Source organism: Rattus rattus, chromosome 11 (assembly GCF_011064425.1).
Source record: "Rattus rattus isolate New Zealand chromosome 11, Rrattus_CSIRO_v1, whole genome shotgun sequence".
Taxonomy (NCBI): domain Eukaryota; kingdom Metazoa; phylum Chordata; class Mammalia; order Rodentia; family Muridae; genus Rattus; species Rattus rattus.
The window spans coordinates 94,945,152-94,972,314 of NC_046164.1; the positions used below are offsets into that span (position 1 = coordinate 94,945,152).

Below are 27,163 nucleotides of genomic sequence, written 5' to 3' on the forward strand. Positions count from 1 at the left end.
TATATGTAGCAGAGGAAGGCCTTGTTGGGCATCAATGGGAGGAGAGGACCTTGGTCCTGGGCTCAATGTCCCAGTGTAGGGGAATGTCAGGACAGGGAGGTGGTAGGGAGTGCGTGGGTGGGTGAGGGAGCACCCTCATAGAAAGGCATGGGGGTGGGAGGAGTGGGAGAGCAGGTTTCTGGAGGAGAAACCGGGAAATTGGACAACATTTAAAATGTAAATAGAACAATGCAATTTAAAAAAATTTAAATGAAAAAAAACCAAAAGAAATACCTAGCTTCCTCTTTGCCAATCACTGTTCAAAGCATGAATTAACTTGGCAATCCCATAGTAATCTATAACATAGGCATATTTACTAAGGTATGTTACATATAAGTTACATATAGCATAGGTACTAAGCATATGTTGTAGACCAGACAGCTAGGCACAGAGAAGACCTTGGTAGTGAACAGCTGAGTGTCAAAGGCCAGCTCTGTCACCATATTGCACTCATATAACCTCACTCAGCCATTCTTATAAACCTTCCCAAGTTTATGCTTATATTTAACATAACCCAACACATCAATTCCTTAAACAGTAGATGACTGCAGATTGTAGTATATCATATATAATATACATTATAGTATATACATTATTAATAATAAATAAATTAGATCTATAGGGTTTTGGCTTATAGGATTTGTGTTTTCTAAAATAATTTTAAGTACAGAATTCATCCTATGTATTTTCTTTATTTTAGCTCTTCTTGTCATACTAATAAGCAATATGAACGTATCATACAGTACCAAGAAGAAAGAAGACATAGAAGAGACAAACTATTTTAAATGTTACTGCTACCACCCAACTCTTATTAAGGTAACTTTGTTTTATAGGCATTAACCACATGGCTGTGTCACACCATGGCTCTCTTTTCCCTACTTAACCTCTACAACAGTTAGACTCCAATTGGTTTGCGCTGGCTCAATGGTGTTGCAACCCCTTCTGTACTATGCCTCAAGGACTGGGCTTGAAGTATTGAAGACAGCTGAGAAGTGCTGGTGTTAGGAGCAAAAGTAACCCAAGCATAACATGACTTATTGGGGAGACACTTATTAGGGTATTTTTCAAGCACTTCCAAAGTAGGAATCTTCTAAAAAATGGATTTAGGAATTACACACAGACATGTGAAACCAATTCTACTAAAATCTTGGGAGTGTTTGTTTGTTTGCTTGTTTTGTCATTTGGGCATAGAAGAACCAAGAAAAACAAGAATTCTGATACCCGAATTTCAATACTGGCAGACTCAGCAGCATCAGACAGGCTGAGTTTAGAAACAAAACGTCCAGGCAGATGGACTGTCAATTTGTTAGGTTACACACAATCTCTTTTGTTTTGTTATAAGGTTCTAATGGACTTTCACAGTCAGTGTAGGCTTCTCGTCAGTCTTTACAATATGGTATTGAACAGGAACATTAGCAGTTTCTGAGAAATGCCCCCCCTCACCGCATGTGTGTATGCACATGTGCGTGTGCATGCAAAACCTGAAACACCATGATAACGGAGAGAGTTATTTTAATATATGACATGGCCATGTATCAGCACAGCGTTGGTTCACGTCAGCACTGATGATAAGTTTCTCTATCCCCAGATCTCATGAGAAGACCAACTGGGACCAGGGAGACAGCTTAGAGGGTAAAAGTGCTCGCTCTAAGCCTGGGAATCTGAGGTCAGGCCCTGGGATCCACAGAGAAGACAGGCAGAACCAACTCCCACAGATTTTCTGTCCTCAATACATGTGCTTTGGTGTGCACATACAAAATAATAATAATGATGATGATGATGATGATGATGATGATGATGATGATGATAAAAAATGTAATTTAAAAGAGCAATATGTTTTTACATTCTGGCAAACAGTGACAGTCATTATTATTTATAAATTTCTTTTAAAATTTCAGTTTATCCATAAATATTGTATAATTTCTGAAGGCTTAGTAATTCATGCTTTTAAATATAGTGTTAGAAAGAAAGTAATTCCAATAAATCAATTATGCCCTACAAACACAATAGAAACGACACTAAGACTCTCCTAGAACCAAAGCACTTTCAGTAAAGTGAAGCAGCCCTTACCAACTCCAGAGCACACTGACTCGACATCAATGTCATCTGCCCTTCTTCTTGCCACTTCAGCCAGTGCCAGCTCACCCATATCCAGGGCAAGGTAATGAATATCCTTTGGAAATAAAGAGATAAAGGCTTGACTAAAATGTAATCTTGATAAGTGTTATAAAGTGAGTCCAAGAGAAAAAATCTTCAGGTAACAAAACAGATATGAACAAATATTTTTCTGTTTTAAATTAATAGGAATTCTTTACCAGCAGAGGGTAATTTTTCTTCGAGAACATGGTTGTAAATAATTATTTTAAGCCATAAGGTAAAAAGCATGTTTCCAATAAGTTTTATGAAAAATTAAAACTTTAGTTGTGCCTGTGTGTGTATATCTAAGGATTCAGTGGATAAGGGAGTTTTTCTCTACACATTCTCTCTCTCTCTCTCTCTCAACTCACTCTCTCATCTCACACACACACACACACACACACACACACACACACACACACACACACTGCTATGTGTTCCAGGCTGTTCTCAAACTTTTAAGCTGAAATGATCGTCCTCCTTCTACCTTTCAATTAGCTGGTCCTACCATTGTATGCCATTGCAATCTCTCTAAGAGAGTTGACTGTAGTTCTCTACAAGTTCTACAGTATACTAAGTTCTCTACAAGGAATATTACACAGAACTTTATTTTTATGAGCCTCGAAAATATGTGATAACATTGATACCACTTTTTTAGACTCAGGCTACATAGAATTATTACATATATGATATAATTCCAGTCTCAAATTTTTGGAATCTAGTAGAGAGCCAAGTCATGATTAAGTCAATTGTTGATTATAAAAATGGACAGATTTCAGTGGTGATTATCTGTACATACTGAAGCTACAGAGGAAGGAGCTGATCTTTGATTTATGAGAATTCTATCAGTAGAGCACAGCAATACGAAGGGCAGCTGGTGCACGTGTGTGAAGTGCTTGACCTGCTCTGTCATAGTGAAGAAGTGCTGGACGCATGGGAGAGCGCAGTGGAAATTACACTGAATAAACACAGGAAGTGAGGCCTAGAGTGTGCAGAATGGTCACAGCAATGAAAATTCTACTGCAAAAAAAATGGAGAAAGGATATAAACAGGCACTCTATAATGAATAAATATAAATGCCCTATAATTATGTAAAGATATTTCATATTATTCAAATAAATGTAAATCAAAAGAACTAATTTCTGAATTTTTGAATTATATGAATTTATAGGAAATAAAATGTCATATGCACAGTATGCAGTGAATCATCACATCAGGGAGTTAACATTCATATTGGCTAAGTTTCACAAAGTTAACCATTAGTTGCAAAGGTTCGGGAAACAAGCACATTTACTCAGAACAACAGTTACTAAAGACTTTAGAGATCAGGGGTGGGCAAACTGTGCCCAGCGCGTCAGAGATCCTCTGTTGGTACATTCCTCAATGTAGGAATGACTTTAGATTTTTAAATGGTTAAAAGATCTGTGCTCAACCACCATTCACGAACTCTGAAGGGCTGTGGAATTAGTGTGAGCTGCAGCCTTGACAGTGTTTTAAACTAAAATTACAAGGGAAATTGCTTCTGTGAAACACGCTGTGATATGATAAAATCATCCGGATGAGAACTAAGGTTGTTTGAATTGCAAGTCATGTCAGGCCTACACTGTCAAAAGATGCGTTTTTCAAAGTGATATCCTGATTCCTATACAATTTCCCAGAAATATATTTTAATTTCAAACCAGAGCAATGTTTTTCAGGCCTGTATTCAAGTATAGAGAAAATTTCCATATTCCAAAAATCCATTTGGTGCACAATTAAGGAGCTTCTACTGGAAATCATTTGCAATGTAATGACATGCTAAAGACATTCTAGCCTTTCAGTTAATAGAATTCTAAAAATGCTCCCAACCTGTGATGTACTCAATCAAAGCTGTCTCATGCATGTAGGCTGGCATTTGATAATACTGGTATATACACATGGAAAGGTATTTGCAAAGGTTTTCGAAATATGAAAGTTTCCTCAGGTCAGCACCAACAAATCAACCTTTATAATAAATTGGAAGTTTGGGAACACTACTATTGTATTTCAGAAAAGCTCGATTTTTCATATTTGTAAGCCTAGATTACAAAAAAGTTGTATTCAGTATACATAATTTTATGATATTTTAAACTCCACCAATAACAGGTTTATGGAGGGGTTTGGGAGAAAACTGAGTGAGTAAAGCACTTATTACACAAGCTTAAAGACAGAGGACACACAGAAACCACATAATGTTTCCTCCAAGAAACACACCTCATTATCAAAGATGATGCTATCTTGGAATAAAAAGATGGGAAAAGGTATTCCAGCAAGTTGAACTAGGGAAGCATGAAGTCATAGCTAATTCTAATACTGAACAAAGTGGACAAAGGAGCTGAAAGCTGGTTATTCCAAAAAGACAAAAATTAACAAACCTATTGCTAGACAATAAAAAGATTTGAACATAAGAAGAAATAGAAGAAATTACAACTGATAGCAAGAAATGCAAAGGTTTGTAAGATAATATGGGCAACTCCACATCACAATTCTTTGAGACTTTCATCTACAATTTTGATATTTGAGAAGAAATTTAAGAATTCCTAGAAAACTGTTCAATAATAGGAAATCTGAATATCAATAAAAAGAAACTGAATCAGTAATACAAAAACACATCTCATTTAAAAAGGCCAGAAATTGAATTTTATAACAGCTGAAGACGTAATGCTGACCCTTCTCACACAATTACAAATAATTAAAAAGAAACCTTGCAGACTTGTCTTGCAAGGTCAATACTGCAGGATAGAAATGGCGGAGAAGACCACTGCCCAACAGCAGAACACCTCACGAGATCCTCACCCAAACGTCAGTAAAGCTAGCTCAGTAGCACATTAAAAAGCTTAGCTCAACTCCGTGTCAGAGTTGTTCCGTATACGCAATCAATAACTGTGAAAAACCTCATCAACAAAATGAAGGACAGAGCCTACATGCTATTAATAGATGCAGAAAGTGAAGAGAATACAGTAAGAATGTTTCTCAGTACACCAAATGCCACATTAGACAAACTATCAACCAGACAGCTTTGTCACCTGAGGTAAGGAAGAAGGCACTGAACACTTTGAGTCCCTACAGCCTGGTCAGGCCATTAGGCAAGAGAAAGAAATAAAATGAGTTAGTTCTGGAAAGGAAAACATGAAATGGTCTTAGTTGACAGATGACATGATTTTATACACAGAAAACCTAAGATTACATCAGGAGGCTATAGCAAAAAATAAATTCAGTAAGGTCTCAATATATATAGTAAGTAATATTTCTATATACCAACAACAAGGCATGAAAAAGAAAAACAGAACACAACCTAGTCTATAAAATCTTAAAATATTTACAAGTTTAGCCAGGAGGTTAAAAATACATAAAATAAAATTCCCTGAAGAAAAAAGCTGAAAAGATGCAAATAAATTAAAAACTGTCTCATGTTCAGGACTAGAATCATTAATATTGTAAAAGTATTTATATTATATAAGGTTAGATGGTCTACAGAGTCACTGCAATTCCTAGGAAAATTTCAACATATTTTTTCACAGAAATATAAAAAAATCTTAAAATTAGTATACAAAAAAAATCTCAAATAGCCCAAATCAAAACAAAACAAAAAATTAATAAACAAAAAAAGCCTCCCCTCTCAAAAACAACCCCCCCCAAAAAAGATAGAGGCACTGCACCGCCTGACTTCAAAACATGCTACAATAATGGAGGGCACGACAAGGGCATGGGAAACATGCAAATACAGCAGGTACACGGCCTCTTCCTCTTGGGTGGCTGTGCTAGTGCTGCAGCGCTGGGGTCACAGCAGGATACCCTAAATGCTAAGCAAATGTTCTACCACTCAACTGCCCCAGTTTTAGGCAACTAATTTTGAAAGAAGCACTCAGAATACACAGTGGGGAAAGTGGTCTTTTCAATAAAAGACAGGGAAAGCTGGTCATGCAGAAGAGTAATCAAGATCTGTCTCTTACCGTGTGCCACATACCAGCTCAAAACAAAAGCTGGTTCTAAGGCTGCAAAGCTATGGTAAGGAAAACACTTAGGGAAGAGTTCCACGGGTCTAAAGAGACCAGGACTCATAAGCACAGACAAGACCAGCAACAGCAAGGCAGGACTCCATCACTCCACAGGTTCCCTCCTAGCACAGTCGAGACACACATGGATTGGGACCAAGTATTTGAAAACCACACACTCGATGGAGGCTGGCGTCAGAACACTGCCCTGACCTCTCATGTCATACGCATTCCATTCTTCCTTTCTGTCTTCTACTACGGTCTTGCTCCTCTTTGCTCCATTTAGACCTTAGCTTCCCCTTACAGCCTCACTTCTACTTCCACGACATGTGTCTGTACACACACACACTCGCACACACACTCGCACACACACTCGCACACTCACACACACGCCTATATATCTAGATTATACATATGAGACCAAATATACACTATTCATGTAAGCATGGCTTATTTTCCTTAATGTCATGAACTTCATTCCACCCATTTTCCTGGAAATGGGATAGTATCCTTGTTCTTAGAGCTAATAAAACTCCATGTATATTTTTTTCTTCAGGCTTTTAGCATGTAGGGATAATAAATTTTGTCAAAGGCTATATAAGTAGCTATTGGGGTAATCTTGTGATTTCTTCTCTGAAATCTATTTCCGTATTCTAATACACCCATTTTACTGATTTTCCTCTGTTGAAACACCCTTGTATTCTTGAAATGAAACTAACAGTTCTTGGTGCATAATTTTCTTACTGTGTTCTTTAATTCAGTTGTCTAGTATTTTATTAAGAATTTTACATCTATGTTTCTGCTGGTTGGTTTTGTCAAGTTGACACAAACCTAGACATACCCAGAAAGATGAAATCTCAAGAGAGGAACTGTCTTTGTCAGACCACCCTATGAACATCCTGTAGGTTTTGAGTGTGTGTGTGTGTGTGTGTGTGTGTGTGTGTGTGTTGTTGTTGTTGTTGTTGTTGTTGTTGTGTTTTTGGTTCACGGTTGATATGGGAGGGCCTAGCCCACTGTGAGTAATGCTACTCACACTGGATAGGTGCTACTGAGTTAAGAAAACAAGCTAATAAACACACAAGCAAAAGAAGAGATCTCATGTGAACCTAAGGCACCACACTAAATCCCTAAGACCAAATTTTTCCGGTCCCTGACTTGAAAACAAATGTGTATATATTAAAACAAACAAACAAGCAAACAAAAAATGGAAGCAAGCCAGTCAGCACCATTCCTACCTGGTCTGGGCTTCCGCTCCTGCCTTGAATTCCTGCCCTGATTTTTCCTTTAAAATAACTATATGAGTAAGAGGAAATAAACACTTTCCTCCCTAAGTTACTTCTGATCATGCTATTATCAGAAGAATAAAAACAAAATTAGAAGAATGTCCATTATGAATATTGAATGAAAGGCTCATTTTGTTTTGTTGTACCCTTACCCAGGTCTGGTGTCAGGATAATAGTGTTTAGCATGAGTTGGTTAATGTACCATCCACTCTTATTTTCTTGATCAGTTTGAGGAACACAACTCCTTAAAGTGAATATAACAGGCCATGGGAAATGACTTCTGAAATGTGGTGGTATTACTGATGGGGTATTAATGAGAATGGCCCCCACAGGCCCGTATATCTGAATGCTAGCCACAGGTAGTGGAACTGTTTGAGAAGGAATAGAGGTGTGGTGTTGTAGAGGAAGTGTGTCACTTGGAGTGGGCCAGTGTCTGTCTGTCTCACCCTGCCTCTCGCTCTGCCTGCTGCCTGGAGATCAGGCTGTAACTCTCAGCTACTTCCCCAGCATCATGCCTGATTGTTTACTGCCATGCGCCCCTCCCCATAATGACAATGGGCTAATGCTCTGAATCTATAAGCAAGTCCCCAACTACATATTTTCTTCTATAAGTTGGTCATGGTCTCTCATCACAGCAGTAGATTGGATCTAATATTGTAGCTCAGGCTGGCCACTAACTCATGGCAACTCTTCTGTCTCAGCCTCCCAAGTATTGGCCTGTGAGTGTGTGAAGCATCATGCCTTATTCTAGGAGACTACTAAAACTTCGCTCTCATTGCTCATTAGCGATGCTTAACTGCTTATGCATTTTTATTCATTTTGGCAAGTCTTCTGCATTTATCCACTTCTAGACTCTCAGGCATTTATCTTTATTTAATTTAAAAGCTATTATTATTTTCTGTGTATGAATCTGTGTTTTTTTTCTTCCATGAATTTACGTGTAAACTATGTGTACCTGATGCCACAGAGGCCAGGAGAGGGCGTCTGCTCCCTAGAAAGTCACAGACGGTTGTGACTGGATGAGTGGCTGCTGGGTATTGAACCGGGTCCTCTGGAGGAGAAGCTAGTGCTTTTTACCAGTGAGCCATTCCTCTAACTCCCAGCTTGTCTTCTGGAGTAGAAATCATCATAGTTTTCTGTTGAGTGAAATATTAAAAAAGCAACTCATGTTAATGCCAGCTAGGCACTGGCCAGAGACCACTCTGTCTCCAGCCTGGTGGAGAGGCATTCTTGTCTTCTAGCCAGGGCCCGTCTCACCCAGGCTGGCTCTACCACTCTGGAGCTCAGAAATTGCTCTCTCCTCCTATCTCACTCTGTTCCCATGGCTGGCTGTTGCCATGTACGTCCTGCGCTTTCAAATCCCCGTGGCTGGCTGAGGTGCTCTCTTGCACACCACACTGCTCACCTTTCTCTGGAACCCAGTTGAGTTACCGCATGAAGGAAATACCACACAATCTTAGTTTAGAGTCAACAGGTAACACAATTGCTAGGTACAGAACCTAGCATCTTTAAAAAAAAAAAAAAAAAAAAAAAGGAAGGAAGAAAGACAGAAAGAAAGGAAGGAAGAAAATAAATAAATAAAAAAAAGATTAAGTATACAGGCTGCTGTTACATTCTTACATTAAATATAAGAAATACCATTGGAAAAAAAGATGGTCATATCTTACAGACATTTATCACAGAGAACCAGAATATGTACAAAACACAGCTTTGGGTGTGCTTGTAAGGGCATTTCCAGAGTGGGGTAACTTGTGAGGGTAAACAGCGCTCTCACATGTGGTCGGCACACAGGCTGAGTGAGGATGGGGAAAGACTGAGAGCTGAGCATCAGCATTCACTCTACGCATCCTGACTGAAGACTCCTCGTAAGCAGCTTCCTCTAATGACTCCACGGCCGTGACTTCTTCACTGCTATGTGTTGTAGCCTCCCAAACCATGACCTAAAGCAAACCCTCTCTTTCATAAGTTGTTTTTAGTCATAAAAATGAGAAAAATAATCTACTACAGAAACACAACATGGGCGATACGCTGGGCTTGGAAGGGTAGACCTGTAATTCCATCACTTCAGTGCGGCGAGGGAATCACCACAAGTCCAGTGCTGCTTCAAAAAAACAAAAACAAAATAACCCCCCAACAAACAAACAAACAAAAACAAACAGGAAGATAGGGTTGGGAAAATGGTTACGTGGAATTAAGATTTTAAGAGAGACACATGAGAAGTAGTAACCAAATGCCATGCTGACCACTGTGTACATCAAGAGGAAAATCCTAGCCGAAAGTAACTTATTTTCAGTCTTTAAAAAATATCAGGATAAGAAACATCAGAGTGTTTGAATTTTGTTTGCTCTACATATCATTTTTTTTTAAATAATGAAGGGTGGCAAAAACAAAGAACAACAATGTCTTAGTTAGGGTTTTACTGCTGTGAACAGACACCATGACCAAGGCAACTCTTATGAGAACAACATTTAATTGGGGCTGGCTTACAGGTTCAGAGGATCAGTCCAGTATCATCAAGGTATCATGGCAGCATCCAGGCAGGCATGGTGCAGGAGGAGCTGAGACTTCTACATCTTTATCTGAAGGCTGCTAACAGAAGACTGACTTCTAAGCAACTAGGTCAAGGGTCTTAAAGTCCACACCCACAGTGACACAACTACTCCAACAAGGCCACACCTCTTAATAATGCCAGGCCCTGGCCCAAGCATATATAAACCATCACAAACACCAACAAAACCCAAAGGAACCTCTAGAGTTGGGGACACTGCTCCACTGGAAGAGTGCTAGCTTAAAAAGAATTCTTCCTAAAACTATTCCATATAATAGAAACAGAGGGAACACTAACTAATTCATTCTATGAAGCTATAATTACTCTGATACCTAAACCATGCAAAGACCCTACCAAAAAGAGAATTTCAATCCAATCTCACTTACGAATATTGATGCAAAAATACTCAATAAAGTGGTTTCTGCCTGTGGCCAGAGCTGAAGTCAGGAGCACTGCCACACCTGAGAGCAGAGGTAAGACCAACTCTTCTGCTCCCAAGCGACCCACCTGCAGGCCCCAGGACACCAGGAGCAGTCTGGTTTCTGCCTGCGCCAGGAACTGAACTGGTCCCACAGTTCTCTGGACCCAAATCCCATAGGGGAGAGAGCAGGACTCTCAGAAGTGCAGACATTTCTGAGAGCTCAAAGGAGGCCTCCACTTCTACTCACATTCCTGGCCCAAGAGGAACCCGCATGGTACCCTCTGAGCACAGGAATCTAGGAGCAGTCATGGGGAGGACTCTTTCAATTTCTGCAGGCACCCAGAGCTGAAAGCCAGTCACCAGAAGCACTGAAACACCTGAGAGCAGAGGTAAGACCAACTCTTCTGCTCCTAGCAAACTGTCTGGAGGCCTCAGGACACACAAATACAGGAGCAGTCGGGACAGGACACTTCTGGTTTCTGCCTGCGCCAGGAGCAGAACCAGTTCCACAGCTCTCTATGGGTGAAAACAGGTCTACAGGAGTGCTGACACACAGGCTTACAAGAAGGTTAAGCCACTGTTAGAGACAGCAAGACAAGCTAACATCAGAGACAACCTGACAACAAGAGGCAACTGTAGTAACCTAAACAACAGAAAACAAGACTACTTAGCATCATCAGAACCCAGTTCTCCCACCAAAGAAAATACCGGATATCCCAACACACCAGAAAAGCAAGATTTGGATTTAAACCATATCTCATGATGATGATAGAAGACTTTAAGAGAGACATAAATAACTCCATTAAAGAAATACAGAATAACACAGGTAAACAAGTAAAAGCACTTAAAGAGGAAACATAAAAATCCCTTAAAGAATTACAGGAAAACATAGCTGAAGAGGTGAAGGAATTGAATAAAACTATCCAAGATTTAAAAATGGAAATAGAAACAATGAAGAAATCACAAAGGGAGACAACCCTGGAGATAGAAAACCTAGGAAAGAGACCAGGAATCATAGACACAAGCATCACCAACGGAATACAAGGGGTAGAAGAGAGAATCTCCGGGGCAGAAGATACCACAGAGAACAGACACAACTGTCAACGAAAATGTAAAACACGAAAAGCTCCTAACCCAAAACATCAAGGAAATCCATGACACAGTGAGAAGATCAAACCTAAGGATGAAAGGTATAAAAGAGAGTGAAGACTCCCAAAATAAAGGGCCGGTAAATATATTCAACAAAATTATAGAAGAAAACTTCCCTAACCTAAACAAAGAGATTCCCACAATCATACAAGAAGCCTACAGAACTCCAAATAGATTGGACCAGAAAAGAAATTCCTCCCATCACATAATAGTCAAAACACCAAATGCACAAAACAAAGAAAGAATATTAAAAGCACTTTGGGGAAAAGGTAACATATAAAGGCAGACCTATCAGGATTAAACCATACTTCGCACCAGAGACTATGAAAGCCAGAAGATCCTGGACAGATGTCATACAGACCCTAAGAGAACACAAATGCCAGCCCAAGTTACTGTATTCAGCAAAACAGTCAATTAACATAGATGGAGAAACCAAGATATTCCATGACAAAACCAAATTTACACAATATCTTTCCACAAATCCAGCCCTATAAAGGATAATAGATGGAAAACTCCAGCACAAGGAGGGAAACTACACTCTAGAAAAAGGCAGAAAGTAATCTCCTTGCAACAAACCCAAAAGAAGAGAGCCGCACAAACATAATTCTACCTCTAACAACAAAAATAACAGGAAACAAGAGTCACTATTCGCTTAATATCTCTGAACATCAATGGACTAAATGCTCCAATAAAAAGACATAGACTAACAGTCTCGATACACAAAGAGGACAAGCATTTTGCTGCATACAGGAAACACACCTCAGTGTCAAAGACTGGCATAACCTCAGAGTAAAAGATTTAAAAACAATTTTCCAAGTAAGTGGTCCCAAGAAACAAGCTGGAGTGCCATTATAATATCGGAGAAAATCAACTTTCAACAAAAAGTTATCAAAAAAGAAAAGGATGGACACTTCATATTCATCAAAGGAAAAATCCGCCAAGATGAACTCTCAATCCTGAAAATCTATGCTCCAAATGCACCTATACTCATAAAAGAAACCTTACTAAAGCTCAAAGCACACATTGCACCTCACACAATAATAGTGGGAGATTTCAACACCACTCTCATCAATGGACAGATCATGGAAACAGAAACTAAACATAGACATAGACAGACTAACAGAAGTTATGAACCAAATGGTTTTAACAGATATTTATAGAACATTTCCTCCTAAAACAAAAGAATAAACATTCTTCTCAGCACCTCATGGTACCTTCTCTAAAATTGACACTATAGTCAGTCACAAAACACACCTCAACAGATACAAGAAGATTGAAATGATCCCATCAGGTAAGGTTGGTCTTCAATAAACGGAAAAAAAAAAAAATGACAGAAAGCCCACATACGCATGGAACCTGAACAATGCTGTACTCAATGATAACTTGATCAAGGAAGAAATAAAGAAAGATATTAAAGACTTTTTAGAATTTAATGAAAATGAAGGCACAACATACCCAAACTTATGGGACACAATGAAAACAGTGCCAAGAGGAACACTCATAGTTCTGAGTGCCTCCAAAAAGAAACAGGAGAGAACATATGTCAGCAGCTTGACAGCACACCTAAAAACTCTAGAACAAAAAGAAGCAAATACACCAAGAGGAGTAAATGGCAGGAAATAATCAAACTCAGGGCTGAAATCAACCAAGTAGAAACAAAAAGGACTATACAAAGAATCAACAAAACCAGAAGCTGGTTCTTTGAGAAAATCAACAAAATAGATAAACCCTTAGCCAGACTAACCAGAGGGCCTAGAGAGTGTATCCAAATTAAAAAAATCAGAAATGAAAGGGGAGACATAACAGAATCAGAGGAAATTCAAAAAATCATCAGATCCTACTACAAAAGTCTCTAGTCAACAAAACTGGAAAATCTGGAGGAAATGGACAATTTTCTAGACAGATACCAGGTACCAAGGTTAAATCAGGATCACATAAACCATCTAAACAGTCCCATAACTCCTAAAGAAATAGAAGCAGTTATTAACAGTCTCCCAACCAAAAAGAGCCCAGGACCACATGGGTTTAGTGCAGAATTCTATAAGACCTTCATAGAAAACCTTACACCAATACTGTCCAAAGTATTCCACAAAATAGAAACAGAGAGAACACTAACCAATTCCTTCCAAGAAGCCACAATTGAACTTACACCTAAACGAAAGAAAAAAAGACCATCAGATCAATCTCCCTCATGAATATCAATGCAAAAATACTCAATAAAATTCTTCCAAACCAAATCCAAGAACATATCAAAACGATCATCCATCATGATCATCCATCATGATCAAGTAAGCTTGATCCCAGGTATGCAGGGATGGTTCAATATATAGAAATCCATCAAGGTAATCCACTATATAAACAAACTCAAAGAAAAAAACCACATGATCATCTTATTACATGCTGAGAAATCATTTGACAAAATGCAATACCCCTTCATGTTAGAAATCTCGGAAAGATCAGGAATTCAAAGCCCATATCTGAATACAGTAAAAGCAATATACAGCAAACCAGTAGCCAACATCAAACTAAATGGAGAGAAACTTGATGCAATCCCACTAAAATCAGGGATTAGACATGGCTGCCCACTTTCTATTTATTCAATATAGTACTTGAAGTCCTATTCAGAAAAATCAGACAACAAAAGGAGGTCAAAGGGATACAAATTGGAAAGGAAGAAGTCAAACTATAACTATTTGCAAATGACATGACAGTATACTTAAGTGACCCCAAAAGTTCCACCAGAGAACTACTAGGCAAGATTAAAAAAAAAAACAAAAAACAAAACAAAACAAAACAAAACAAAAACCCAAAGCTGGCTGTGGCTGGGTATAACATTAACTCAAACAAATCAGTACCCTTCCTCTACTAAAAGAATAAACAGGTTGTGAAACAAATGCTGGAAATAACACCCTTCACAATATTCACAAATAACATAAAATACTTCAGTGTGACTCTAACCAAGGAAGTAAAAGATCTGTATGATAAGAGCTTCAAGTCTCTCAAGAAAGAAATTGAAGATTTCAGAAGATGGGAAGACCTTCCATGGTCATGGATTGGCAGGATTAATATAGTAAAAATGGCCATTTTGCCAAAAGCAATCTACAGATTCAATGCAATCCCCATCAAAATTCCAACACAATTCTTCATAGAGTTAGAAAGAGCAATTTGCAATTTCATTTGGAATAACAAAAAATCCAGGATAGCAAAAACTATCCTCAACAATAAAAGAACTTCTGGGGGAATCACCATCCCTGACCTCAAGCTGTGTAAAAGAGCAATCGTGATAAAAACTGGTATTTGTACAGAGATAGTCAGGAAAATCAATGGAATTAAAGACCCAGAAATGAACCCACACACCTATGGTCATTTGATCTTTGACAATGAAGCTAAAACCATCCAGTTGAGAAAAGATAGCATTTTCAATAAATGGTGTTGGTTTAACTGGAGGTCAGTCAGCATGTAGAAGAATGAAAATCAACCCATTCTTATGACCCTGTACAAAGCTTAAATCCAAGTGGATCAAGGACCTCCACAGAAACTAATAGAAGGAAAAGTGGGGAAGAGCCTTGAACACATGGGCACTGGGGAAAATTTCCTGAATAAAAACAGCAATAGCTTATGCTCTAAGATCAAGAATTGAAAATGAGACTTCATAAAGTTGAAAAGCTTCTGTAAGACAAAGGACATTGTCAATAAAACAATATATACAAAGAACTCAAGAAGTTATGACTCCAGAGAATCAAATAACCCTATGAAAAATAAGGTACAAAACTAAACAAAGAATTATCAGCTGAGGAGTATGGAATGGCTGTGAATTCCTAAAGAAATGTTCAACATTCTTAGTCATCAGGAAAATGCAAATCAAAACAACCCTGAGATTCCACCTCACACCAGTCAGAATGAATAAGATCAAAAATTCAGGTGACAACAGATGCTGGTGAGGATGTAGGGAAAGAGGAACACTCCTCCATTGTTGGTGCTATTGCAAACTGGTACAACCACTCTAGAAATCAGTCTTCAGAATCCTCAGAAAACTGGATATAATACTACCTGAGGACACAGCCATACCACTCCTGGGCATATACCCAAATGATGCTCCAACCTATAACAAGGACACATGCTCCACTATGTTCATAGCAGCCTTATTTATAATAGCGAGAAGCTGGAAAGAACTCAGATGCCCTTCAACAGAGGAACTGATACAAAAAAATGTGGTACATCTACATAATGGAGTACTATTCAGCTATCAAAAACACTGAATTCATGAAATTCATAGTCAAATGGATGGAATTAGAAAGTGTCATCCTGAGTGAGGTCATCCAGTCACAAAAAACCACACACGTGGTATGCACTCACTCATAAGTGGATATGAGCCCAAAAGTTCAAATTACCCAAGATACCATCCATAGACCACATAAAGCTCAAGAAAAAGACATCCAAAGTGTAGATGCTTCTATTCTTCTTAAAAGTGGGAACAAAAATATTCATAGGAGGAGATATGGAGACAAAGTTTGAAGTAGAAACTGAAGGAATGACTATTCATAGTCTGCCCCACCTGGGGATCCAGCCTATATACATACAGTCACCAAACCTAGACAATATTGATGAAGCCAAGAAGTGCATGCTGACAGGAGCCCGATATAGCTGTCTGATGAGAGGATGAGTCAGAACATGACAAATACAGAGGTGAATGCTTGAAGCAAACCATTCAACTGAGAACACGGTCCTGTCAAGGCTGGACTCCCAGTGCAGGGGAATGTCAGGGGAGGTGGGAAGTGGGGGTATTTGTGGAGGGGGAATACCCTCAAAGAAGAAGGGGAGGGGGATGGTATAAGAGGCTTATGGCTGGGAAACTGGGAAAGGAAACAACATTTGAAATGTAAATAAAAAACTCCAAGAAAAAATATTCCTTATGAGTAACCCTATTGATCTAGGCTGTGACAAAAAAATTATTTAAATATTTCAAAAAATAACCAAAAATTCAATAAGAAATTCATTAAACAAAAATACTCAATAAATTTCTCAGAAGAAATTTATTGAAGAACACACCAAAACCGTCATTCACCATGATCAAATAGGCTTCATCCCAGGGATGCAAGGTTGGTTCAATATACAAAAATCCATTAACGTAATTCACTATATAAAGAAAAAAATCACATGATCATCTCCTTAGATGAAGAAAAAGCATTTGACAACATACAACACCCCTCATGTTAAAATTATTGGAGAGAACAGGAATTCAAGACCCATACTTAAACATAGTAAAAGCAATTTACTGCAAACCAACAGCCAATATCAAATTAAATGGAGAGATAGTTGAAGCTATCTCACTAAAATCTAAAACAAGACAAGGATGCCCACTCTCCCCATATCTATTCAATATAGTACTGGAAGTGCTAGCTAAAACAATAAGACAACAAAAAGAGATCAAGTGGAAACAAATTGGCAATGAAGACTTAAAGGTATCACTATTTACAGATGATATGATAGTCTACATAAGTGACCCCAAAAATTTTACCAGAGAAATTCTCCATCTGATAAACAACTTCAGCAAAGTGACCAGATATAAAATTAACTCAAATAAATAAGTAGCCTTCCTTTATACAAATGATAAACAGGTTGAGAAAGAAATTAAGGAAACAATTCCCTTCACAATAGCCACAGGTAATGTAAAATATCTTGGGGTAACTGTAACCAAACAAGTGAAAGACCTTTATAATAAGAACTTCAAGTCTTTCAAGAAAGAAATCAAAAAAGATCTCAGAAAATGGAGAAATCTCCCATGCTCATGGATTGACAGGATTAAATAGTAAAAATGACCATCCTACCAAAGGCAATCTACAGATTCAAAGCAATCCCCATAAAAATCCCAACACAATTCTTCAAAGACATGGAAAGAGTAATTCTCAAATTCATCTGGAGAATTCATTTGGAGGCCCCAAGACCTGACCATTACTGAAGCTATGGGGTGTTCACGACAGGGGACCTACCATGACCGCTCTCCAAAAGACTCAACAAGCAGCTGGCAAAACAAAACAAAACAAAACAAAAACAACAACAACAACAACAACAAAAAATCCCCAGAATAGCAAAAACAATTCTTAACAATAAAATAACTGCTGGGGGAATTACCACCCTTGACCTCAACCTCTCTACAGAACAGTGATAAAATCTGCATGGTACTGGTACAGAGACAGGCAGGTTGATCAATGGAATAGAATTGAAGACCCAGAAATAACCCACACACTCATACACAGTTGATCTTTAACAAAGAAGCCAAAAATATACAATGGAAAAAAGAAAGCATCTTCAGTAAATGGTGCCGGTCTAATTGGATGTCTATATGCAGAAAAATGAAAATAGACTCATATTTGACACCTTGTACAAATCTCAAGTCCAAGTGGATCAAGGACCTCAACATAAAACCAGATACACTGAATCTAATAGAAGAGAAAGTGGGAAAGAGACTTGAACTCATGGGCACACAGGGAAATATCCTAAACATAACTTCAATGGCTTACACTCTAAGATCAAGAGTTGATAAATGGGACCTCATAAAACTAGAAAGCTTCTGTAAGGCAAAGGACATAGTTAATAAGACAAATCAGCATCCTATAGATTGGGAAAACATTTCACTAACCCCACATCTTATAGAGGGCTAATATCCAAAACATATGAAGAACTCAAGTAAGAAAGAGCAAAACAACCCAATCAAGAAAGGGGGTATAGAATTAAACCAAGAATTCACGATAGAGGAATATCAAATGGCTGAGAAGCACCTCAAGAAATGTTCAAAGTACTTAGTGATCAGAGATGCAAATCAAAATGACCCTGAGATTCCACCTTATACCAATCAGAATGGCTAAGATCAAAACCTCGGGTGACAACACCCTGCCAACCTGTTGGTGAGGATGTGGAGAAAGAAGAACACTCCTCCATTGCCGGTGGGATTGCAAACTGGGACAACCACTCTGGAAATCAATTCGAGGTTCCTCAGAAAAATGGAAATAGACCTACCTAAAGATCAAGAAATACCACTCTTGGGAATATAGTCCAAAGATGCTCCACCATGCCACAGGAGCACGTGTTCCACTATGTTTATAGTGATATGTGATAGCCAGAAGTTGGAAAAAAACCCAGATTTCCCAACAGAAGAATAGATACATAAAATATGGTTGAGTTATACAATGGGATTCTACTTAACTATTAAGAATGAGGATATCCTGAGTTTTGCAAGCAAATGGATGGAACTAGAAAATGTCATACTGAGTGAGGTAACTCAGAACCAAAAAGATATTCACAGTATGTTTTCACTAATAAGTGGATATTAGCCAAAAAAAAAAAAAAAAAAAAAAAAAAAAAAAAAAGGGCAGGGGGGATACAGAATACCCAAGATACAGTCCATAGAACTCAAAAAGGTCAATAAGCTGAAGGGCCCAAGTTAGTCAGTTCCACTTGGGAGGGAGAAGAAAGCAACCACAAGGAGGAGGGAGGGATGGACAGGAGAGGGAAAGGGGATGGAGGTTGGGGAAGAGGGAAACATGATCTGGTATTGGGTGGGGGGAAAGGACTGAAGTCCTGAGGGCCAACAGAAAGAATAGAAACTGGCAACCTCAGGAAGAAAGAAGTTGGGAAGACCTTCTAGAGTTTACCAGGGGCCTGGGAAGTGAGAGACTCTCAGGACTAGAAGGAGGGGGGACCCTAGATGAAAGTCCCTACAGTAGGGAGAGGGTACTTATTGAATCCACCTCCAGCAGAAAGACAGGGCATCAATGAGGGATGGGTTGCTATTCCACAGCCAAAGCTTTGACCCGTAATTCTTCCTGTCTGAAGGAAATGCAGGGATGGAAATGGAGAAGAGCCTGAGGAAATGAAAGTCTAGCAACAGGCCCAAAGTGGGTTCCAGATCAAGGGGAGGCCCCAAGACCTGACACCATTACTGAAGCTATGGGGTGTTCACAACAAGGGACCTACTGTGACTGCTCTCCAAAAGACCTAACAAGCAGCTGAAAGAGTCAGATGCAGATATGTGCACCCAACCAATGAACAGAAGCTGCTGACCCCTGTGTTGAATTAGGGAAAAACTGGAGGAAGCTAAGGAGGAGGGCAACCCTGTAGGAGGACCAGCAGTCTCAATTAACCAGGACCCCGGGATCTCTCAGACACTGGATCACCAACCAGGCAGCACGCACCAGCTGAGATGAGGCCTCTAACACATACACAGCAGAGGACTGGCGGGTGTGGGCTCAGTCAGAGAAGATGCACCTAACCCTCAAGAGACTGGAGGCCCCAGGAGGTTTAGAGGTCTGGCGGGGTGGGAGGTGTGGAGACATCTTGTGGAGCAGGAGCTGGCAGGGGAGGGATGTGGGGGTGGGGTATGAGATGTGGAACTCTGGGGTTGGTGGTGGACCGGGAGGGGAATAAAAACTGGAGTGTAAAAACAAACAAACAAGCAAGCAAGCAAACAAACAAATCAAGCATTCGTAAGCATGAGAAAGGAAAGGAAAGGACCAGGGTTCCGGAACGAAGCAGAGCAAACCTGAGATCCACGTTAGCATTGACATTGCCCCTAAACTTAAACAGTGGTGCTGTTCTAGTTGCTTCTTTGTCGCCATCATAAATACCACAACCAAAAGCAACATGTCCCACAGACATGGCTAAAGAGCAGTCTGATTGAGACAGTTCTTCAGTTGAGATTCCCTCTTCAAGGTGACTCTGTATTGAGTTCAGTTGACAATAAATGTTAACTAGGACAGCTATTAAAAAGTACATTTTAAGGATTGTGGGTATAAATAAGTGCAGGCAGCTTACTTCAAATGTAAGGGGTTCGAGCTTCTATCCCCTGAACTTTAGAACAAAACAGAATGCATTTTTTTTTTTACATTTCAAGGCATATTTTATTTTTAAGAGAATTATTAGATAAACCCCATTATATATAATTTAGAAGGAAAATGATAAACTTTAAAGAATTCAAGAAGTTGAAAGAAGACAAAAACAGCTCAGTGAGGTTAAAGAGAGTGTAGTCAAGGAGGACGCATGCCCAAGCAACGCTCTACAAACACAGAGCACGCTGGACAAAAACCGTTAGGACAGCCCAGGGTTTGAAAATCAAATTCTATATAGAACTAGAAATACTTCAGACAGTTGAAGCAGAAGAAAGATGGAATTAAAAGATAAGGCTGCATGAAATAATGAGAACAATCCAGGATTTGACAACAAATTCAATAAAGAAGCAGAAATAATTTAAGATAGTCCAAGCTGACAGTCAGACAGAACTGAAAACTAAATAGCCAGCAAGAATACGGAAGGGAAAGCGGTACAAGAAAAGCAGATGGAAAAGAAGACAGACTGTGAGGACTTAAGGGTAAAGTAGACCACGCAATCAATGAACAGAAAAAACTAAAAGCATAGGAAATGGATATGCCAAAGTTGTGGGATAATACGAGAAGACCAAACACTCAAATTCTATGCAGAGATGAGAAGAGAAAGGATCCCAAGTCAATTACACAAACTAGATCTTCAACAAGTTCATAGAAGAAAACTTCTCCAAAGTAAGAAAAGAAACACCCATTCAGTTACTAAAAGTGTAGAAAGCACAAAATAGACAAGAACAGAAAAGAAATACCCCTATGCCCACTCAGTTGAAGCACTAACAATACAAAACATGGAATACTGAAAGCTGTAAGAGAAAAAACACAAGTTACATAAAAGAAAACTCATTGGAATAACAGCTGATTTATCAAATGGAAACTGTGAAGCCAAAATAACATGGAACAGTGCACCCAAACTCACAGTAGACCATGGACGTTAACCATGCAAAGCCACGTGCCACAGCTGAGGAAGGAAACCTCTCCACTATACAAAGAGGCCAAAAGAATCCATGTCCAGGAGAGTAACCACAAAAGAGCAGTGAAGCAATACTTTAGACTGCAGAGGGGATAAGCCCAGCCACGGGGCTGTAGGAAAAAACAAATGAATCTGTAACTATGGAAACACAAAGTAGAGCTAAAAACAAAAAGAGGGAAACTCATCTTCTCAGCAACATACATTTTTTTTCTGTTTTCCATCTTTATTAAATTGGGTATTTCTTATTTACATTTCTTTTTTTTTTTTTTTTTTTTCCGGAGCTGGGGACCGAACCCAGGGCCTTGCGCTTGCTAGGCAAGTGCTCTACCGCTGAGCTAAATCCCCAACCCCTCTTATTTACATTTCAACTGTTATTCCCTGTCCTGGTTTCCAGGCCAACATCCCCCCAACTTCCCCCCTTCCCCTTCTATATGGGTGTTCCCCTCCCCATCCTTCCCCCATTACCGCTCTCCTCACAAGAATCCCGTTCACTAGGGGTCCAGCCTTGGCAGGACCAAGGGCTTCCCCCTCCACTGGTGCTCTTACTAGGCTATTCACTGCTACCTATAAGGTTGGAGCCCAGGGTCAGTCCATGTATAGTCTTTGGGTAGTGGCTTAGTCCCTGGAAGCTCTGGTTGGTTGGCATTGTTGTTCATATGGGGTCTCGAGACCCTTCAAGCTCTTCCAGTCCTTTCTCTGATTCCTTCAACGGGGGTCCCGTTCTCAGTTCAGTGGTTTGCTGCTGGCATTCACCTATGTATTTGCCATATTCTGGCTGTGTCTCTCAGGAGAGATCTACATCCAGTTCCTGTCAGCCTGCACTTCTTTGCTTCATCCATCTTATCTAGTTTGGTGGCTGTATATGTATGGGCCACATGTGGGGCAGGCTCTGAATGGGCAATTCCTTCAGCCTCTGTTCTAAACTTTGCCTCCCTATCGCCTCCCAAGGGTATTCTTGTTCCCCTTTTAAAGAAGGAGTGAAGCATCTGCATTTTGGTCATCCTTCTTGAGTTTCATGTGTTCTGTGCATCTAGGGCAATTCAAGCATTTGGGCTAATATCCACTTATCAATGAGTGCATACCATGTGTGTTTTCCTGTGATTGGGTTACCTCACTCAGGATGATATTTTCCAGTTCCATCCATTTGCCTATGAATTTCATAAGTCATTGTTTTTGATAGCTGAGTAATATTCCATTGTGTAGATGTACCACAGTTTCTGTATCCATTCCTCTGTTGAAGGGCATCTGGGTTCTTTCCAGCTTCTGGCTATTATAAAATAAGGCTGCTATGAACATAGTGGAGCATGTGTCTTTGTTATATGTTGGGGCATCTTTTGGGTATATGCCCAAGAGAGGTATAGCTGGATCCTCAGGCAGTTTAATGTCCAATTTTCTGAGGAACCTCCAGACTGATTTCCAGAGTGGTTGTACCAGTTTGCAGTCCCATCAACAATGGAGGAGTGTTCCTCTTTCTCCACATCCTCGCCAGCATTTGCTGTCGCCCGAGTTTTTGATCTTAGCCATTCTGACTGGTGTGGGTGGAATCTCAGGGTTGTTTGATAGCAACATACATTTTAAAATAATAACATTAAGTATCAATTGTTTCTATTTCCAATCAAAAGAAACAGACTAGATGAATGTATCAAGAAAAATCTATCATTTTTTATTGTGTATTGAAACCTCATTTTAGCTTCAAAGACATAAACCACCTTAAATGAAAGATGGACAAAAGCACTTCAGACAAATAGGACTGGGAATCAGGAAAGTACGGATCTCCTAAGAGTTAACACCACAGACTAATGAGAGATGAAGAAGGCTTCCTTACAATCGAGGAAACAATTAAAGAAAAAGGTATCAGGATCCAACACGTAGGAAGCGAATTCCACTTTACTCAGTTTCTTAACAAGTGGAGTTAAAGACACAGGTTTAACGTCAAGCAATTAGTGTTATGTGATTGAATACCCTACCTTCTTCAACTTTAACGTCAAGCAATTAGTATTATATGATTGAATACCCTACTGTCTTCAACCGTCAGGTTACCTTAAAATGAGAGAAAAGTCGTGATTGAGTGAGACAGATCAATGGACCTAGCGTAAGCACAGACGATTGCACCCAGATGTGAGAGAACCCACCCAGCTGCCTACTGGAGCTTCTCGGAAACAGACCGTGTGCCAGGCGGGACGAGAGTCGGATCTGGAAAACTCATGTCTGACCATGACGAAGCAAAACTCAAGATCGGGGACAGCAAACCAACCTCCAGCAAATACACAAACTAATGGAGATTATTAACTCAATTATTATTAACTCAATCCTGAGTGGGCTGGGGTTGAAAGTAAGAAAGAAACAAAACCAACAAAAAGTCCTGGAACTAAATGAAAATGAAAGCACAAATACAGTACAACTTCTGGGAAACTTTAAATGCAGACCTAAGAGAAAAAGGAATTTAAAGTGTTAAACATCTACATTTAAAAAATCAGAAGGAACACAAGTGCCTTAATGATATAACTAAAAATTTAGAAAGCCAAGAACAAAGTTTAAAAGAAGTAGATGGTAATAAATATTAAAAATCAGAGCAGAAATAAATGACATAGAAAACTGTATAAGCAATCAACAGCAGCAAACTCTTGACCTTTCTCACCAAGTCAACAGTCAGGAGTCACTACAAAAGACACACACACACACACACACACTCACACACAAATCAAAATTATAAGTGAATGATTAAAAACCTGCATTCCATCAAGCTGGAATGGATGAATTTTTAGATTCATCCAAACTGCCAAAACTAAGCCAAGAAGAATCAACAACGTAGAAAAATCCATGCGAATGAGAAGACTACTAACAACAGCAACGAGAACAAAACCTTCTGACTGAACAGTGCCCAGGCCCAGATTTCTGCCAGATCCTTACAACATCTATAGTCAATCTTTTTAAATCATGAACATAGATTAGATTAAAAACCCTCAGTAAAGTCCTTGTACATGAATATACACAGAACTAAATGTTGTAAGTTGGCGTTGCCATGGAGATGTAGGGATGGTTCAACAAATTAAGTCTGTAGCTGGAAGCTGGCTACTTTGCAGGATCTCCTTTCTCCCGCCCTTTGCCACCCCTTTCTACCATTCCAGTCCCTAACACTAGATCCAAGAGGAAAAGGGAGAGAGGGAAAGGGAGCAACATTATCCTTAGACTGTTTCTCGTTGATTAGGGGCGTCAAGTTCCTTGGGGCAAGTTTGATCTTCACAGTCAGGATACCTATTTTCTTCTTGTTGTTTCTTCTTTGTGTGTGACGACTTAACAAACCATCACCAAGAACAACCAAATACCAACATCAACGGCCCACCCCACCCACCTCTCGGGGCCCTAGCATTTATACTCTCTGAAAAGTCCTCAGAATTCCAGACATCACACAACTGCAGAAACTACCTGCTGCAGGCAAAGCCACACCCCTGCTCGCAGCCAATGAGAGGCAGCTGCTGTGAACCATCTGAAGCAGACCCATATACCATACCTGGGACTAAAATAAAAGCAGATTCTTGCAAAAGTTGTGTTTTCTTAAAAAAATGCAAAAATTGTCATTATATCTTCCCCTGTCTGCTTTAAGCCATTAATTGTGCTATGGGATGTAGCAAGACATTGTAAAGTGAGACATTATCAATGAACTAGCTTCTCAGGTCAGTGGCCAATGTTTTCAGGAGATCGCTCTTGTGCAGTCCTAATCTTAAAGTTTTATGGCTGCCCACAGCTTTTTATTTCATGTCCCCAACACAAGACTTCTTTAGGCTACCACTCTGATGTTAACACACTTTTATAGTGTAGAGGCTGACGTAACCCCACAGTTTTTCCTATAACCCAGTGACTCTTGGCTGCTGCTGCTCCTTGGGTTGAAATGGCCTGAGCCAGGCCCCCAAGGCTGTTTCGCAACGTAAGAACTGCCTCTGGTGTCTCTCTCTTGGATACACTTATTGGTCCAAGAGCAACCCTATCACATCACCTCCACTCCCCGGAGGCCTAGGCCTTCTTTCTGGTTGATATTAAGAAAGAAAGAAAGAAAGGAAGAAAGAAAGGAAGGAAGAAAGAAAGGAAGGAAGGAAGGAAGGAAGGAAGGAAGAAAGAAAGAAAGAAAGAAAGAAAGAAAGAAAGAAAGAAAGAAAGAAAGAAAGAAAGAAAGAAAGAGAAAGCAAGCAAGCAAGCAAGCAAGCAAGCAAGCAAGCATTACCCTTAGAAATGTCTTGTTCACCTTTCTGGGAGTAAGTACCATATTTCTTTTTTTTTTTTTTCGGAGCTGGGGACCGAACCCAGGGCCTTGTACTTCCTAGGCAAGCGCTCTACCACTGAGCTAAATCCCCCAACCCCAGTACCATATTTCTTAAAGTTAACATACCAAATATTTTGAGATCTGATACCTTTAGTGGCTTGGCCACAGTCTATTTGCAAATTACCATATTTCCTGCAATTGAAGCACCAGACATTTTGATATTAGAGACCTCCTAGCTATAGCTTGTAATATTACCACGGTACAAACTAGAACCAAAATCAGTTGTATCCCTTAACCATGTATCTACAGGCACTGCACACAGCTTTCCTGGCTTAATCACCATTTTACTAGATTTGCATGTTCATATGCCAACATCTCCATCAGCACCTGTCTTGCATCACAGTTGGGTACAGCTTTGTTCACAGCTGAGATTAATCTTTGTAAAGAAAAAAAGAAAATCAGTGGTGGCTCTCCAGAGCCTCGTATGTTTGTAAGTGAGGCAGACCTTTTCCTGGCCTCCTCACCTTTCCCCAAACTCTGAAAGCTGCCAATCCACACTGTTCTACAGTAGCATCCTCAGACTGAATCTGTCCTTGTGTATCAGAGGGCTGCCCTCCACCCAGCAACTGACCTTTGACTACATTTGCTCCCCTTACTTTATTTTGCTGTTCAATATTCATGGATTCTTCTCTCCACCATGTTCAACACTGCAACTGTGGATCAGCCTCTAGTACGGATGACACCAATCCCTTCCAGTATTGAATAATTTTATTGTGAGAACCTCAGCTTTTTAGAATTTGTTTCACATAAGGCAAGTGCATTGCATATGACATCAGCATCTTTAAAATGCCTTACATCTATCATTTCTATAGCACAACATGCTATCTCCTCATAACCTTGTCCCCCACTGTTAGCAGGCACACGCTCTATGAATACTTGGAAAGCCAATGGTGGTGATTTTGTAACTCAGGGCCACTCCTCCTCCCACTCTGGCCATGTCGTTGGTTTGAGATTAAATGAGCTGTTTCATCAGACTGTCCTCTAGCCTTTTCAGTCTTTCTCTGACCTGACTGCCCTCTGCCACAGTTTCTTTCTCTCTTTCCTCCATTAGGAAAATTCCCACTTCCTTGCTCAGTCACCTGGACTGAGTCCAAATCCTGTTTCCAGGCTCCTCACCTCCCAAGTGCTTCCAATTCCACCCTTTATTGTTCCAGTTGCACAGCTAATTCTGCAACCCTTTCTGATATGAGATAGCAGAGTGAACCCTTATTTTCTCACTTCATCTATTTCTTGTTTCTAGGGTCTCTCCATATCCACCCACAATTTTTCAAACTGCTTAGCCATTTTCCCAATCTTTTTGAAACAGAATATATGAAGAGGAAGAAAAGAGGAGGAAGAGGAGGAGGAGGAAGAGGAGAAGGAGAAGGAGGAGGAGGGAAGGAAGAGGAGGAGGGAGAGGAAGGGGAGAGG

The 27,163-nt window shown here is 39.7% G+C and overlaps 1 protein-coding gene across 1 annotated transcript in view; it reads right to left on the reverse strand.

Moving 5' to 3' along the window:
- The window catches only part of Wdpcp (WD repeat containing planar cell polarity effector), a 225,911-nt gene that overhangs the window by 54,889 nt on the left and 143,859 nt on the right, over positions 1–27,163 (reverse strand). The window contains exon 14 of the mRNA XM_032916336.1: positions 2,110–2,212. Coding sequence (XP_032772227.1) covers positions 2,110–2,212 — 103 coding nt within the window. The remainder of the gene's footprint in view (positions 1–2,109; positions 2,213–27,163) is intronic.